This window comes from Schistocerca gregaria, chromosome 2 (assembly GCF_023897955.1).
Source record: "Schistocerca gregaria isolate iqSchGreg1 chromosome 2, iqSchGreg1.2, whole genome shotgun sequence".
Lineage (NCBI taxonomy): Eukaryota > Metazoa > Arthropoda > Insecta > Orthoptera > Acrididae > Schistocerca > Schistocerca gregaria.
The window spans coordinates 1055408754-1055428008 of NC_064921.1; the positions used below are offsets into that span (position 1 = coordinate 1055408754).

General features: G+C 41.6%; 1 protein-coding gene across 5 annotated transcripts in view; it reads left to right on the plus strand.

Annotated features, from left to right (window-relative positions):
- LOC126335595 (cytochrome P450 9e2-like) overlaps positions 1 to 19255 on the plus strand; it is a 94539-nt gene that overhangs the window by 42134 nt on the left and 33150 nt on the right. For 3 of the 5 annotated variants that reach the window (XR_007564896.1, XM_049999042.1, XM_049999041.1), the window contains one exon: positions 9837 to 9974. The exons of the other annotated variants lie outside the window; for them this stretch is intronic. Coding sequence is in view for 2 of the 3 variants with exons in the window: in XM_049999042.1 (XP_049854999.1) it covers positions 9837 to 9974 (138 nt within the window). In the remaining variant the exon portion in view is untranslated. The remainder of the gene's footprint in view (positions 1 to 9836; positions 9975 to 19255) is intronic. 5 annotated transcript variants of the gene reach the window in all.

Consider the following 19255-nt stretch of genomic DNA (forward strand, 5'->3'; position numbering starts at 1 on the left):
AAAGGTTTAGGTGTTCGTTTTTCCCGCTCGCTGTTCGGGAGTGGAATAGTAGAGAGATAGTATGATTGTGGTTCGATGAACCCTCTGCCAAGCACTTAAATGTGAATTGCAGAGTAGTCATGTAGATATTTTTAAGCAGACTATTGCCTCGTATTAACAAGGATTGTTACGTCATCATCTGTACTATCAAATAGACCACATAACATTATAGGATTTAACTTAACTTGTGATGCTATGTTTCAGTCTCAATATTTTATTCTCTATATGGTTGATAATATTTCTGCTATCAGTTCACTAAGAACGCGTCGCATTGCTAGCCCTAGGTCATGCTTGTAAAATTGGAAAGTTGTGGTAAGATCTTATGGGACCAAACCGCTGAGGTCATCGGTCCCTAAGCTTACGCACTACTTAGTCTAACTGAAACTAACCTTCGCTAAGGACAGCACACACACACACACACACCCACGCCGGAGGGAGGACTCGAACCTCCGACGGGGTGGGCCGTGTGGACCGTGACAAGGCGCCCGAACCCGCCGGCTGCATCGCGCGGCCATGCTTGTAAATGTTGCTGTTGAAAGAGGAGTAATTATGTGAGAGTACTAAATTAAGTTTCTCAAAAAAGAAGTTATTTTGCGTGGTTTCAGCTGTTTTCTCTACTGGTATACTGCTGTTGCCGTGCTCTGAATTGAAACATATTTTCATTTTCGGTCATACAAGTATTGATAGTCAATAGGCCATCAGTAGATTTAAGCTATGGATAGCACTATCAACTGCTACCCATTCCTAATTTATCTATGACCAACTATAGTACATTTTTGGGTTTATTTGAGCTCAGCCGTTGGTTTGATAATCAGTTCACTTCTTACTTGTGAAACGTCCCCTTAGAAAAATTATACAAGACTGGGCTTCAACTGACACACAATAGTTTTTAGCGCAACGCAATCTGACTTTCAATAATCCCTACAAGAGAATGGCCCTGACTAACATTAACCTATACGTTTCACAAATCACTTACCTCACAAAAATCTTCGTTACTCGAACTACTGCAATACAGAGAGCGCCACTACTGCCAGCTAACTAAAAGATTCAAACTACTGAAGTCACTAACTACTGATAGGCACAGTTAGCAAATGAAAGATTTTAATAGAGAACAAATGATATATATATATATATATATATATATATATATATATATATATATATATATATATATATATATATATATATCAGTTCATGACACCAATTCTTACAAATTTCAAAACTCCGCCATCTCTTTCCCCACGTCCACCACTGCTGACGGCTCACCTCCAACTGCGCAACGCTACGCGCTGTTAGCATCCAGCTGCCGCTGCCCGACACTACAATGGCAGACAACAATGCAAACTAGCCACAGACTGCGCACAGCACAACCAGTGATTTTTATACAGATCGCTACGTGGCGGCGGCGTTACCAAAAAAAAAACCTAAACAGCCTACTTACATAGCCCCCATGCTCCCCACAAAAAAATTTACAAATTGTTTTGGGCAGTGGCCAATACAGATTCGAAAATTTTTTTTCATAATTACAATGACAAAGAAATGAAATGCACACACTTATCGATACAATGTTGGTCAAAACCTAAAATTTTCTCACAGTCCATAAAGACAGTCCTGATCATTCATCAAAGTAAAACTGCAGTGTTTTTCTCAAAGTCTGAGTAGTAAAAGAAAATGCACACGGAAGTAGTGGATTTCCATGCAGTCTTGAAGAAGTAGTGTTGTCCTTCCAACGGAAAGACATGCAGACAGGTAATGGGCCACAACAGAGCAAACCCACAGCAGAGTCAGTCGAAGTTTTAAAGAATATTGGTAGGTAGGTCGTCACAGAGCAGACCCATTGTAGTCCTGGTAGAGATTACGGTATTGGTGGGCCACCAGAGGTGCAGACCCACTGCAGTCCTTCTAGAAATAATGGTATTGGTGGGTCATCAAACGTGTAGACCCAATGTAGTCCTTGTAGAGATGGCCAGCATCCATCTGTTGCGACTGTGCAGGAGCACAATCACCATTGAAGAGTCTTGCGGATAATATAGCAAGCCCATAACCACCACTTGTGCACTCACAAAAATTGTTTTTGAAATGTCCTTACAACCAGCAATGCTGTTATCCAGTCCCTTACTGAATTATTAACACACGTGCAAACACTATAAGTTCCTACTTCTCACATATTGTCCATATACTATGAGCAACAGAAACGTGTGCAATGAAATGTAATTTACAAGTTACTTAATTTGATGAACTGGTGTCAATTACAATTTTATAACATAAGAATACAATAACAAAGGTACAAAATACATCTTTAAAGAACATAACAATACAGATAACATTTGTAGTAGTACAGGATTTACAAAAGAATCGAAATAGCAAATACATCAGTGATACAAAAATTACGACATAAGTACATACATAAAAGATCAGAATAACTTTTGAAACATCAACTTCACACATGAGCATTAGAACAAATCAGAATAAATAATGTGTAAACATCTTTACAAAGTAAATAACATGTTATTAATGCAAATTATATTTGAGGATAACAGTATTCCTCATCATAGTGAATGTAGCTTAGTATCATAAGAGAAAAAATTCTATGAAACAGTACACAGAGACAGGAAGAAAACAAATACAGAAGGGTACACAAACACATAGTGGGATAACACAAAGACAGGACAGGGTTTGTTTTACTGCAGTACTTTGCAAACAAAACTTTCTTTACTTCTCAGAGATCTCCCTTCGTTCTTCATTATTTCCAAAAAGTCCTATCTATACCTGCTTTCTGCACTTTTCTCATATAACCTCTCAGTGCATTTCTTCAAATCCATCGCAACTCATTCTCTTATACAGGCTACCCCCTCTTAAGCTAACTTAAATCTACTGAGCTCAAATGCTTAACTAAGGGACGAGGCAATGCAGCAGCACAAAACAATTAATACAAATAGCAATGATAGAAAAATGCAAGTAAGCAAAGCGAGCAGCAATAGATGTAATAACTTATACCTAAACATGACAAAGCTGAAGCAGAAAAAATATTACAGTAAAAATGTGTAATACCTATGTCACATCATAACACTAGAGTGATGCATCACTAGAACATACGTTAGCGGATAAGTTACCAAATCGTAAAAAAAAATTATTTTTGTAAGTCCTGTGAAGGGAAATGTCTATTTGTGCTCCCTTTTCTAAGGAAGTACATCATAAAATGATTCTTTACTGGGTCTGTAGACAGAAAGTAGTTATATTAGTACATGTATTACATTTTAATTTAAACAATGCTGCGTTGCAACAAGAAACTAGATATTAAACAAAATAGGCAAAGCAAGGCGTGAAACGTCATTCGCTAGCCATAAGGCATTCCATAATGCAGTAAACAATCTTCCAGCTAGCAAGACAATAGACATGAAATGTTTCTCATCATTTCATTTCAGTAAATATCATAGATTAAGAACTCTACAGTGTAATCATGTTTTCAAGTTTGAGGGTGTCGTATTTACGATGCTTTCTACAAAGGAATGTCAATAGCGAGGATAATGGCCTCTGACAGGCACACACTAATGGCTTTTCTTCCAGGCGCCTGTCGCGCAGCTGGGTGCCCACGACGCATTACCTGCAGGTGGTCACTTACCTTTCTTACTGAAAAATTTACGACAGCAGTTTCCGCTACAGTGACAGTCTCTTATAAAAAATTTCACAGGTCAAGAATTTGCGTTACACATCTGTAGAAACAAAATTCTATTAATATAACAGTGTCCAAAAATTTTCGTCGGCATTGTAATACATTCACGCAGTTACATACATTTCATAACTCTTAAAGTACAATTCTTGGTTTCCAACCACCTTTTTCACAAACCGGAGTCCCTAACCTCTACTCATTATTTCTTACCTTATTCATCGACACTTCTTCAATATTCCATCATAACAGATAAGTAGCATAATCAAATAACTCATATAGCATCAGCTTATTGATCATAAACATACCGCAACAGCGTAATACACATCGTCATCATAACTTCATAAAACCTCACCCAAATCTCAAAATCGTCGTAGCTTCTTCCAATAATTTTAAACCTAAAAAAAATTCTCTGCTCATGTCAAAAGTGTCATCTACCTCAAACGTACTTTAACAATCATGATCCCATACCAAACACATCATTCAAAGCTCACATAGTATCACAATGGTTCTGAAAAAATATGAACATTTCACAAAGTACAGACAAAATAGAATTTCATAAGTGTGCAATTATCCAACTGTGTGATTGCGTAAACATGTATCACTGACGTAATAAAAAAAATGTTTGTCTGTCAGTTAAATGATCAGATAGCTGTGTAATTTATGTGTTAGAGAAATATGGTATCGATGTGTAAAGTTGTATAAGCAAATACCATATTAGCTAGGGCTCCTTGTGCTTGCCAAACACATGATACACAAAGTAAGCGTATACCCCCCTGAGGATGTGTAATTGTATCCTCAGGTGTTACAGATTACAGTTACAGATTACAGCAATGGAATGAAATGTATTACGGAAAACCTTTGTATCATTGTACTTCAAATATCCTTAAAAATAAATGTTTTAAGTACAAAATTAATCACTCAAATACGTGTACTGTAGCGCTAAACTGTGCGTCTTGTTGTAAGATAATCTCTGTGGAAGTGTCGTAGTTATCGTCCTCCGAAAGCTAAGTTCTGCAGAAGTCAATGTACTTACCTCATGATAAACAAAAGTGAAATGTCTTGCGTATAGATATCGTAGTTACTAACCTTATTGCCGTGATGAAGTAAGTACTGTACCGTAACGTATTGTTGTGCTACAGAAAAGGCTGTCTCATTGTAGCTATACCACAAAGTTACTACTAAAACATGTTTTCCTTTCCAGAAGAATTCAGGAAAACTGTGCAGATATAAAACAGATACACCGCAAAAACACAATGTAAATTGTGTCACACATTAGTAGCGTCGTGATATAATCGTGTAGCTATCAAAGAAACCAAATGCTAAGTCATATTTAATCTCACAGAAACTACTTCAAATAAGGAATGTCTCTTCAAGTAAACCAAAATGTTGCATTAAAATCTCATTAGCAGTACTGGTAAATGTTCTAAGTATGTAAGCCTTATAGTCGTTAGGTAATCGTGCCACTAAGAAGCAAGAATGTACACACATACTTTAACACTGTGTCGTCTGTTCACAATAACAATGCATTCGTAATTTCTGTTTAAACATGTTCCCTAGGTTCTAGACTGGATAGTTAACTTCAAATCATTGTTGCATGTTAACAGTTTCTCAGTGTGACAAATTGTACTAGTGGCTTGAAGTGAAAAGTTTTATGTCAAAGACTATGTTAAAAAGCAGATTATCTTTCAATAAACGGTTTTACATGTGAATTAGGGTGTAAACCTTTACTCTTCCTAGTACGCAGAGTTTCAACTTGAACGCAATTATCATGCTGTATACTTCGGTAAAGAATGCTAAAATTTTTCTCAAGGTTTGCGTTTATGTTATTTTTCGCGGACCCAGCCGGCGCGCGTGGCTGCCTGTGGTGCGAGTCATTGTCTGTCTCTTTGTTGGCGCGCGTCGTTAATGGGATTTGGAGACCTAACTTCTAAAAATTCACCTTATCGAGAGTGCCCTGCTCTGTTTGAATCCCACCAGTTCTGCTGCAATTCAGGTCTGTCGTTACGATCATATCGTGTGTCGTCATGTCGGTAGATTCCATAGTTTCTTTCTTGTCGGTCACATGGTGGAGAATTTCTCCCTGAATCGTAACTGCGCGCTGGACCGTTGGTTCTTAAGTTATTCCGTCTCTCTTGATAATAATTATTTTGGTTTCCATATTGTCTGTTTCTCTGATTGTCTCTGTGATAGTCATTACCGTGGAGAGGTGATCTTTCCCTGTAATTATTACTACTCTGCCAACGGTTGTCATACGGGTGGCGTCTGTTTTGGTCACGATTTACGTTGTACGAATAGCCTTGTCGTGTATTATTTCTGTCATCGCTTAATTATGATAGGTGTGACCTGTAATTTTTGTGCTCCTGTTTTCGCGTTCCGCGATTGTCAGTGTCAATTTCCAGTTCTTGTAACAGTCCCTGAAAAACTTCAATGTCGTCTTTGCATCGTCCTGCTAAAATAATCTGTCGTAAATGCTCAGGTAATTTGATTAAGGAAATCCGGATGAGTTCTGAAGGGCTGCATGGGTTTGAAAGATACTGATTCTTATGTAACATGTCTTCAAAATATTTGACAAGACTAGAAAATTCAGATTGTTCGAAATGTTTCACCATCATGATGCTATGTTTTACTCGGTCTTGTGTAGCTTGAGACCAATATGCTGAGAGGAAGGCATGATAAAATTCTCCTTCACTATGACAATCATGAATGACCGATCGCATTCTTACAGCTGGTTCATTCTCCAAGTAGCCACACATAAATTCTAATCTGTGCTCTAATGACCAGTTGGGAGGAAAACAGTGAGAGAATTGATGGAGCCACGCTTGTGGATGAATGTCGTTGCCAGAATTCTTAAATGTTTCGAATTTACGTGCAGTAATGAACAGCTTATAGTCAAAATCATCGTTTCGGCGGGTAGCATATCGTTCATTGTTACGTCGTGTCGGCAGTTCCATCTCAAAATTCGGTGCACCTTGCCAATTTCTTTCACAATTTCCGAAATGCCCTGTGTTATTATTTTGTGGCTTTTCCGTATTTCTAAGTCCCTCTTCCCATGTTGGAGCGCGAGTGTCCTCTGAAATACGTAATTCTTGTATTACCTGTGTCAGCTGATCTTGCACTTCCCGGATTTCTCTTTGGTGTTGTGTATCAATTTGATTCTGATTTTGTTTGAATTTCCTAATTTGTTCGCACTCTTCTGTATCGTTCAGATCATCATCTACCTTTGTAGATAAGTTAGTGAACTGATCTGAAAGTTCGGCTACTTTCTCCGATAGTGAACACATTTCGTCAATGTGTTTTTCTGAACCAAGTTTCAGAGTGTCCATTTGTGTTGAAATCAAATCTACTGTGACCTTTCAGTTTTCCTGAGTTCTTGCAAGTTGTGTAACCGAATCGGTGGATGCAACTGAGTCCATTTTAGCGTGCAAGGTATCGTGATTTTCACGATCAATAGTTTGCAGTTCTTTTATGGCTGCTTCATGATTCTGTAATGCATTTTCATGCCGCGAAAATATAGGTTGAAAATGCTCACAAATTTGTGTTTTTACGTCATTACAGATTTTTTGGCATTTCGATTCAATGTTATGTAACTCAGTAGTTAAATTGTCACGTGTTTGTTCAAGTGTGCTGTCTAACTTCCAAAGATTTTGTTCCATTGTGTCTAACTGTTGCTGTGTTTGTCTCTGGTGTTGTTCCATTGTGTCTAACTGTTGCTGTGTTTGTCTCTGGTGTTGTTCCATTGTGTCCAACTTTTGAATATTTTGTTCCATTGTGTCTAACTTTTGAAGATTTTGTTCCATTGTGTCTAACTTTTGAAGATTTTGTCCCATTTGTTTCCGATTTTGTTCAAGCGCTTTGTCTAACTTTTGTAGCCTTTGTCCCATTTGTTGCATTAACTGTAATAACAGTGCACTGGTGTCTGAAACATGTTCCTCAGTGCTTTTCGGCAGTGCATTTGAACCGGCAATATTCGCATTTTGAAAAGCAGTAAATGTGTCTTGATTTATCTGAGAAAACGGTGAGGACGCAAAATCTGAATCTACAGTATTTGCAAGATTGTGTCCTGTCATTTCGGAATCCTGAGGCGAGCTGTTGCCGACCGATCGATCGATAATGCTTCCCTGTTCACTAATTGTTTCACTGCCTACACCATTATTTGCAGCCCGCTCCATTTCCCTATGCGCTATTACCAAATTACTACTTTGAATGTTAGTGAATTCATTACATGGTGACGCTAACACACTGCTTTCGTCTTCACTGTCATTTCTCAGTTTACTTTGGAGCCTAGTGTTACATTTTTCACACGCCATTATTGTCACAATATTTCACACGACAACACAGAAAAACACAATTTGAAGAGCAAAAATAAGAGAACACATTAACATAGCACTGAAAATAATATCTAGTTAATTGCAAGCGTAGCTGCGAAATACTTCGTGCAAAACTACATGCATGCCACAACTATTTTACTGTACAACAATGAAAGACTGCAACTACAAAGGAAATTCTCTCTATGATTAAGTGCTAGCAATAAACAAAAGATACACTAATTACACAAGCTACAAGGAAAAAATAAGAAGATTCCAGTGAGGTATCCTGGCAGGGTCACCATATGAAACGTCCCCTTAGAAAAATTATACAAGACTGGGCTTAAATTGACACACAATAGTTTTTAGCACAACGCAATCTGACTTTCAATAATCCCTACAAGAGAATGGCCCTGACTAACATTAACCTATATATTTCACAAATCACTTACCTCACAAAAATCTTCGTTACTCGAACTACTGCAATACAGCAAGCGCCACTACTGCCAGCTAACTAAAAGATTCAAACTACTGAAGTCACTAACTACTGATAGGCACAGTTAGCAAATGAAAGATTTTAATAGAGAACAAACAATGTATTTACCTTTATAGTTATAATATATATATATATATATATATATATATATATATATATATATATCAGTTCATGACACCAATTCTTACAAATTTCAAAACCCCGCCATCTCTTTCCCCACGTCCACCACTGCTGGCAGCTCACCTCCAACTGCGCAACGCTACGCGATGTTAGCATCCAGCTGCCGCTGCCCGACACTACAATGGCAGACAACAATGTAAACTAGCCAGAGACTGCTCACAGCAAAGCCAGTGATTTTTATGCAGAGCGGTACGTGACGGCGGCGTTACCAATAAAAAAAACCTAAACAGCCTACTTACACTTGCAGTTGAGTTCAAGTTATGTGCTGCCGTTTATTGTTTCTGTGCTGTCTGCCTTTGTGATACTGTCTAATTATAGATAAGTTTGTAACAATCAATAAGAGGAAAACCGATTTTAATGGTAAATTAAAAATATGTATGCACTACTGTAATAGCCTAATTACCTACCTATAGCAGCTGGAATCGTAATTTGGAGACTAGTAGAGCATTGGGGTTGTTATATTTCAGTATTTCAGCAGGTTGCGGAGCGGTAAACATTATTGAAAATAACATTAAATTAAAATCAGTCCATAAAATCACTCTTGGATTTGCCTGTGTGGTCCAAAAATCGCGTTGATCAACGAAAATAACGCCCAAACGGCGATGTCTCCACTCCTTCAAAAATTTTGTTCAAAATTGTATCATTAGTAGCTCAAATGCCAAACTATCGCCTATCTGGTCACCTGGGTAGTACTCAATAATGAAAAGCACTTACGATACGGAAATGTGGGGAGGTGTTTGTGAAGAGTAGAACGGGTCTGTCATGACTGCACAATCTACAGTTCGTTCGTTTCTAAAATATTTTTACAGTACGATGCTTGAAATCGCTCGAACCAACTACCCACTCCATCCTCCCCCCCCCCCCTCCTTCGGTTTTAAGTAAATCTCGCACAGTATTTAATAAATAAAAGCATTAGCGTCCCTTATTGTCATTGTAACTGTGCAGCTAAATTTATTGCAACAGTATGCTAAATCTTTTCTGAATATGATTCAAGCCGGTAAGTACTTTAGTATGAAGTAAGGAGCACTCTGTACGTCCAATCTGTCATCAAATACGTTATTGTTAATCGATGTTGAGCTGTTCTTCCGACTTGTGTTAAAATAAACAGTTTTTTAACGGAAGTGGTGTGCACAATACGTTTCTGCAGGGAAGGAGTGGCACGACATGAGGACTACTCTGAGCCCGGCCTTCACCTCTATGAAGATGAAAAATATGTTCGTACTTATATCAGAGATTGGGCAGCAGATGGTCCGGCACCTAACGAAAGAAATGGCAGAGCTGAGAGGTGAGTCTTTACACGTTGTATTTAGTGTAATTGCATGTGTCATATTAAACTGTTGACTCTTCTGTTACTAGCGCAGTGTCGCTGAGTAAGTCAGACAGCAACACTGTCTTTTAGCAGCAAAACAAGACTGTTATCCTGTTGCAATAGTGTGCACTGTTTATGTTATTGTCGTCACTTTATTGTTCTACATATGTTTTCTCAACGTAAGAAAAAAAATTACAGCTTACTTTGAACAAATGAAGATACGATCGTTGACGAAGACATCGTTCTGCATTGGATTTAAGAGACCACACTGCATTGATCCAACTGTCAGCTTTCGAAAAGACTTGCCACTATATTTTTGATCTTACACATAAATCAAATTTACTTGACGATACTAATCGTTTATCACTTCCAACATCTAAAACAAGATATGCGCTCGGGAAGTAACTGCACTGTGTGCAACACTTGGAGGAGGGTAATTTACAACTACTGTTAATCCCCAGCCTTTCGGTTCCACGTACATATGGAGGTCCTTACAGAATTTATGCGGATACGATGAAAGCCGCTGCAACATTTTACGATCCATATCAAATACTGATTCTCTTGAATACAAAGAACAAAATTTCACTAACAGAGGGATGTAGCTCAGTTTCTACACCGATTTCATCTTGAAAATTATTCAAAGAAATAACACATAAGAGTCTCGAATATAACTTATTCAGTATATGCTGTACAATTTTTCTATAATTATTTCAAGAAATAGAAATATGCCTTCCGCTCTTTCTACAGTTTATGAGGATCACCACTCCCCAAATGGTCTAAAAGTGTTATATGCAGCCAAAAGCCCAGCCCCTTCTCGCTGTGCTACGCTACGACGACAGGAACACACGTATGCCTGTCTAGCCGATGGGTATCATCGTTTTAGCCACGGGTCATTTGGGCACTCGATCATCAACAAGCGAAAGTCAGCCGCATCATCCAGAAACATACCCGTTACTGGACGCCGACGCCACCACTATTCTGCACCTTTGTCTCTGTCACAGAGCACAGTGATTAGCAGGGGTGCAGGAACACTGCCACTGGACGAGTTTGTCCGGACAAACAAGTTGATGTATAAGTTAGTTCACATCCATTGCATACGAGAGTCTCAGAAACAAACAGAAGGAATTAATTCCAACAGCTCATTGTTCAGGCGGGCGGTGGACATATTTTTGTGTCTGGGGTTTGACATGGCAATATATGAGGGCCCCTAATCCTGTGCCATATCCGCAGGAGAACGATGCAGGAACCTCCGCCCCGAAGGTGCCTGTGTGGTTCATTTCTTGACCACTACCACCACTCCTCTCCCCCCCCCCCCCCCCCCCCCCCCGGACCCTAAAAATCCCTTCTTCCTTGCTGTACCTGTGGAGCGCAAAATTGCATTCATTTTCCTAATCACTCGAAGAGTTAAGAAATTTGCCGTTTAGATAATAACCTGGTGATGCTTCCATGAACGAAGACCGTATGTGGCATAAAACGAGAGTCAATTTTCATGTAACGGGCCGGCCGCGGTGGTCGTGCGGTTCTAAGCGCTGCAGTCCGGAACCGCGGGACTGCTACGGTCGCAGGTTCGAATCCTGCCTCGGGCATGGATCTGTGTGCTGTCCTTAGGTTAGTTAGGTTTAAGTAGTTCTAAGTTCTAGGGGACTGATGACCTAAGATGTTAAGTCCCATAGTGCTCAGAGCCATTTGAACCATGTAACGAGATTAAAAATTCCACTTTATGAAACTGTTATCGCTGATCGCACTGCTATTCAAGACAATAAGTTTGCCATGGGCGCCAGTGTGATTAGAGAGTGCTAAATGAGTTACACATGGGTTAAAGGACGGAAGGAAGATCATTTTCGAAGAAATTTCACGTTTGCAGCCGGTCGTAGTCAACTAAATTCCATAATATTTCAACTGATCACCTGCCAATCACCGCCAGGCAAACCATCTAAGACGTCCTCCGTTCCGCAATATACAGGGAGAGCCACTAACTATTGCCATCTAGAATGACTCCGGAAGTATGATAGTAGATGAAACGTTTGTGGGACAAATGTTGCATGGGACAACGGGGGTCATAATATGACGCCGGTTTTTTGTTGCCAGGTGGGGTCGCATAAGAGATATGGTCGTCTTTGTTGTTTCTTTAAGGGATGCTATAGTTTGGTATTTATTTTCTGATAGCGGCTATTGAGACATACCCAATGATATGTAATAGTAAGGTCTTTGAAGGTCAAGAAAGGTCAAAAAGTTGTCATGAACGTCCATTTACAGAAGGTCTTCGAAGTGATGACCATTGGTGACAATGCAGTGCTGCAATCCTCTTATCATGGATTGCATGGTATTCCTCATCACTTGGGCACTTATCGATGCACAAGCTCTGACAATTCTCTCTCCTATATCGTGCAAATAGTAGATATTCGCCGAATACGGTGTATCCATCTAACGTGCCATTGACTTGTAAACACCATTCGACTGTTTCGCTATACAACACTAGACTAGTATCGTCGAATCAAGCGAATGTGAATGACGTATTCCATCGAAGAACAAGTCTATATGTTTCTCATATACAGAGAATGCCAAAGAAATTCAGTGAGAGCTAGAGACTTGTGCACTGAAAGATATCCTCAACGTACTCACCATGAACGTCGTACATTTAAATATGTGTATGAGAAATTGAATCTTTAACGCATCGGAAACGAAAATTGGTACTCTTCCCACTGTGTTCCAGATCCTTGTGTTAGTTCGCATGAGATTGCAAGGGAATCTGGCCTTAGCCAGAGTAGTGTTGTTAGTGTTCCGCATCGCCAAAAATATCATACCATATCGTCTCCACCAAGAATTACCTGGTCCGGATTGTATGCGTCGCATTGAATTCTGCCGATGGGCTGAAGTTCAGATTAATTTGATTTTAGTTACTGACGAGGCTACATTCACGAACCATGGAAATTTTATGTTATTGGGCAACTGAAAATCCATCTTGGCTCCGGCAAGTTGCACACCAAAAACCGTGGTCAGTGAATGTATGGTGTGAAATTCTGGTGGATGGAATTATAGGACCCATCGAAGGAAATCTTAATGGTAGGAAGTACACCATATTCTTGCAAGAAACATTAGGTCTGTTAATGGAAGAAATACCTTTAGGAACAAGGGACAGAATTTCGTATGAAAACGATGGGTGTCCGGCACATTTTGCGCTGATGGCTAAAAATGAGTTGCAGAGATAATTCCCAAATCGTTAGAGTAGACTCGGATGAGATGTGTCGTAGCCAGCTCGTTCACCAGACTTGAAGTCTCTGGATTTTTTTCTTGTGGATATTCGTAAAATACATTTTTTTATGAAAACGTTCCAACTACATCTGAAGATAGTGGGATTTCGAGTTCCGCTGGATAGGTCAGGAGTCCACTACACACAGCAGGCGCCTACACGGTTGGCAGGAGTTTCGTGCAGTGGACTGGCCGTTTTTTTTGTTTTTTTTTTTTTAGTTTAGATGGCCTCGGGGAACAGCCTGAAAGGGTGTGGGGCAAAGTCAGGACCTGTGGGGAGCCAGCAACAATCGGTATTTTAATTGTAAACTGTCGAAGCTTAAGTACCGGAAATGCAAGCGCTGATAGAAAGCACCGAAGCTGAAATCGTTATAGGAACGGAAAGCTGGCTGAAGCCAGAGATAAATTCTGCCGAAATTTTGACAAAGGCACAGACGGTGTTTAGAAAGGATAGAGTGCATGCAACCGGCGTGTTCGTCGCTGTTAGTAGTAGTTAATCCTGTAGTGAAATAGAAGTGAATAGTTCCTGTGAATTATTATGGGTGGAGGTTATACTCAACAACCGAGCTGGGTTAATAATTGGCTCCTTTTACCGACCTCCCGACTCAGCAGCATTAGTGGCAGAACAACTGAGAGAGAATCCGGAATACATTTCACATAAATTTCCTCAGCATATTTTAGTCTTAGGTGGAGATTTCAACTTACCAGATATAGACTGGGACACTCAGATGTTTACGATGGGTGGTAGGGACAGAGCATCGAGTGACATTATACTGAATGCACTATCCGGAAATTACCTCGATCAATTAAACAGAGAACCGACTCGTGGAGACAACATCTTGGACCTACTGATAACAAACAGACCCGAACTTTCCGACTTTGTAAGCGCAGAACAGGGAAACAGTGATCATAAGGCCGTTGCAGCATCCCTGAATATGGAAGTAAATATATATAAAACAAACGGGAGGAAGGTTTATCTGTTTAGCAAGAGTAATAGGAGGCAGGTTTCAGACTACGTAACAGATCAAAATGAAAATTTCTGTTCCGACACTGACAATGTTGAGTGTTTATGGAAAAAGTTCAAGACAATCGTAAAATGGGTTTAAGACAGGTACGTGCCGAGTAAAACTGTGAGGGACGGGAAAAACCCACCATGGTTCAACAACGAAGTTAGGAGACTACTGCAAAAGCAAAGAGAGCTTCACTGCAAATTTAAACGCAGCCAAAACCACTCAAACAAACAAAAGCTAAACGATGTCAAAATTAGCGTAAGGAGGGCTATGCGTGAAGCGTTCGGTGAATTCGAAAGTAAAATTCTATGTACCGACTTGACTGAAAATCCTAGGAAGTTCTGGTCTTACTTTAAATCAGTAAGTGGATCGAAACATACACTCCGGGATGATAATGGCATTGAAACGGAGGATGACACGCTTAAAGCTGAAATACTAAACACCTTTTTCCAAAGCTGTTTCATAGAGGAAGACAGCACTGCAGTTCTTTCTCTAAATCCTCGCACGAACGAAAAAATGATTGACATCTACATAAGGAATAGAAAAGCAACTGAAATCACTCAACAGAGGAGAGTCCGCTGGACCTGACGGGATACCAGTTCGACTCTACACAGAGTACTCGAAAGAACTTGCCCCCCTTCTAACAGCCGTGTACCGCAAGTTTCTTAGAGGAACGGCATGTTCCAAATGATTGGAAAAGAGCGCACGTAGTTCCAGTTTTCAAGAAGGGTCGTCGAGCAGATGCTCAAAACTATAGGCTTATATCCCTGACATCGATCTGTTGTAGAATTTTAGAACATGTTTTTTACTCGCGTATCATGTCATTTCTGGAAGCCCAGATTCTACTCTATAGAAATCAACATGGATTCCGGAAACAGTGATCGTGCGAGACCCAACTCGCTTTATTTGTTCATGAGACCCAGAAAATATTAGATACAGGCTCCCAGGTAGATGCTATTTTCCTTGACTTCCGGAAGGTGTTCGATACAGTTCCGCACTGTCGCATGATAAACAAAGTAAGAGCCTACGGAATATCAGACCAGCTGTGTGGCTGCACTGAAGAGTTTTTAGCAAATCTGACGGTGTGTGGCGGAGGGTACCCTGAGTACCTCTATCGGTTCTCCCTTCTATTCCAGTCACGTATTGTTCGTGGAAAGAAGGATTGTCGGTATGCTTCTGTGTGGGCTCTAATCTCTCTTATTTTATCCTCATGGTCTCTTCGCAAGATAGACGTTGGAGGGAGCAATATAGTGCTTGACTTTTCGGTGAAGGTATGTTCTCGAAACTTTAACAAAAGCCCGTACCGAGCTACTGAGCGTCTCTCCTGCAGAGTCTTCCACTGGAGTTTATCTATCATCTCCGTTACGCTTTCGCGATTACTAAATTCTCCTGTAACGAAGCGTGCTGCTCTCCGTTGGATCTTCTCTATCTCTTCTATCAACCCTATCTGGTACGGATCCCACACTGCTGAGCAGTATTCAAGCAGTGGGCGAACAAACGTACTGTAACCTACTTCCTTTGTTTTCGGATGGTATTTCATTAGGATTCTTCCAATGAATCTCAGTCTGGCATCTGCTTTACCGACGATAAACTTTATATGATCATTCCATTTTAAATCACTCCTAATGCGTACTCCCAGATAATGTATGCAATTAACTACTTCCAGTTTCCGACCTGCTATTTTGTATCTAAATGATAAGGGATGTATCTTTCTATGTATTCGTAGTACATTACACTTGTCTACATTGAGATTCAACTGCCATTCCTTCCACCAAGCATCAATTCGCTGCAGATCTTCCTACATTTCAGTACAATTTTCCATTGTTACAACGTCTCAATACACCGCAGCATCATCTGCAAAAAGCCTCAGTGAACTTCCGACGACATCCACCAGGTCATTTATGTATATTGGGAACAGCAACGGTCCTGTGACACTCCCCTGCGGCACACCTGAAATCACTCTTACTTCGGAAGACTTCTCTCCATTGGGAATGACATGCTGCGTTCTGTTGTGTAGGAACTCCTCAATAGAGAGACGTCTACAGACTTTAAAGTAACCTCTGGCGTGCCACAGGGGAGTGTTATGGGACCATTGCTTTTCACAATATATATAAATGACCTAGTACACTCCTGGAAATTGAAATAAGAACACCGTGAATTCATTGTCCCAGGAAGGGGAAACTTTATTGACACATTCCTGGGGTCAGATACATCACATGATCACACTGACAGAACCACAGGCACATAGACACAGGCAACAGAGCATGCACAATGTCGGCACTAGTACAGTGTATATCCACCTTTCGCAGCAATGCAGGCTGCTATTCTCCCATGGAGACGATCGTAGAGATGCTGGATGTAGTCCTGTGGAACGGCTTGCCATGCCATTTCCACCTGGCGCCTCAGTTGGACCAGCCTTCGTGCTGGACGTGCAGACCGCGTGAGACGACGCTTCATCCAGTCCCAAACATGCTCAATGGGGGACAGATCCGGAGATCTTGCTGGCCAGGGTAGCTGACTTACACCTTCTAGAGCACGTTGGGTGGCACGGGATACATGCGGACGTGCATTGTCCTGTTGGAAGTTCCCTTGCCGGTCTAGGAATGGTAGAACGATGGGTTCGATGACGGTTTGGATGTACCGTGCACTATTTAGTGTCCCCTCGACGATCACCAGAGGTGTACGGCCAATGTAGGAGATCGCTCCCCACACCATGATGCCGGGTGTTGGCCCTGTGTGCCTCGGTCGTATGCAGTCCTGATTGTGGCGCTCACCTGCACGGCGCCAAACACGCATACGACCATCATTGGCACCAAGGCAGAAGCGACTCTCATCGCTGAAGACGACACGTCTCCATTCGTCCCTCCATTCACGCCTGTCGCGACACCACTGGAGGCGGGCTGCACGATGTTGGGGCGTGAGCGGAAGACGGCCTAACGGTGTGCGGGACCGTAGCCTAGCTTCATGGAGACGGTTGCGAATGGTCCTCGCCGATACCCCAGGAGCAACAGTGTCCCTAATTTGCTGGGAAGTGGCGGTGCGGTCCCCTACGGCACTGCGTAGGATCCTACAGTCTTGGCGTGCATCCGTGCGTCGCTGCGGTCCGGTCCCAGGTCGACGGGCACGTGCACCTTCCGCCGACCACTGGCGACAACATCGATGTACTGTGGAGACCTCACGCCCCACGTGTTGAGCAGTTCGGCGGTACGTCCACCCGGCCTCCCGCATGCCCACTATACGCCCTCGCTCAAAGTCCGTCAACTGCACATACGGTTCACGTCCACGGTGTCGCGGCATGCTACCAGTGTTGAAGACTGCGATGGAGCTCCGTATGCCACGGCAAACTGGTTGACACTGACGGTAGCGGTGCACAAATGCTGCGCAGCTAGCGCCATTCGACGGCCCACACCGCGGTTCCTGGTGTGTCCGCTGTGCCGTGCGTGTGATCATTGCTTGTACAGCCCTCTCGCAGTGTCCGGAGCAAGTATGGTGGGTATGACACACCGGTGTCAATGTGTTCTTTTTTCCATTTCCAGGAGTGTAGATAGTGTCGGAAGTTCCATGCGTCTTTTGGCCGATGATGCTGTAGTATACAGAGAAATTGCAGCATTACAAAATTGCAGCGAAATGCAGGAAGATGTGCAGTGGATAGGCACTTGGTGCAGGGAGTTGCAACTGACGCTTAACATAGACATATGTAATATGTTGCGACTACATAGGATGAAGGATCCTTTATTGCATGATTATATGATAGCGGAACAAACACTGGTAGCAGTTACTTCTGTAAAATATCTGGGAGTATGCGTACGGGACGATTTGAAGTGGAATGATCATATAAAATTAATTGTTGGTAAGTCGGGTGCCAGGTTTAGATCCATTGGGAGAGTCCTTGGAAAATGTAGTCCATCAACAATGGAGGTGACTTAAAAAACACTCGTTCGGCCTATACTTGAGTATTGCTCGTCAGTGTGGGATCCGTACCAGGTCGGGTTGACGGAGGACATAGAGAAGATCCAAAGAAGAGGGGCGCCTTTCGGCGCAGGGTTATTTGGTAAGCGTGATAGCTTCAAGAGAGGCGCTCTGCATTGCGGTGTACCTTTCTGTCCAGGTTTCGAGAGGGTGCGTTTCTGGATGAGGTATTGAATATATTGCTTCCCCCTACTTGTACCTGCCGAGGAGATCACGAATATAAAATTAGAGAGATTCGAGAGCGCACGGGGGCTTTCCGACAGGCGATCTTCCCTCGAACCATACGCAACGGGACCATGAAAGGGAGGTAATGACAATGGCACGTAGTGTGCCCTCCACCCACACCGTTGGGTGGCTTGCGGAATATAAATGTAGATGTAGATGTAGGAGATATGCGAGAGAAAATTGTTAGAGCATGTGCTTCGATAAGTGCCGATGTGACAAGGAATACCACTGAATCCATGATAAGAAGTGATACCAATAGTCATCACTTCGAACACCTTCTGTAAATGGACGTTCATGCCACATGCCTCATGTTAAGGAGGGACATGGACTTGGGTAGTCGGTGCAACAATGCTACCTATCGTTCTGCGCTGGTGTAATGCTTAGCACTCCTATCTAAAAAGCAAAGAGACCTTGTTTCAAAACCCTGACCGTAGCACAAATTGTAATACATTTCTTCAGATTAAATAATTATCATTAGATATAAGTGTTAGTGACATTCAAACCGTCGCTCCGCCCACGCCCATCTCGCAAAGCGCCAACGCTAACCACCTGGCCACACTGACCTCTTACATTCGGCTCTTTCGCATAGACATATCAGTCACATAATAGAGGCTAAAAACTTTTCTTGCGATTTCCTCGGAGTCGACAGAGTAGTGCACCAGACTACTCGCACATTATGTTGTTTTAATGGCCTATAAAAGGTGTGCGAAGTTTGAAGTAAATCCTTAATGACAACGTTGTGGCCTCCTCTTGTGAGAAAAACGAGGACATTACAGGAATCCACGCATTATCCAGCTCTTAGCT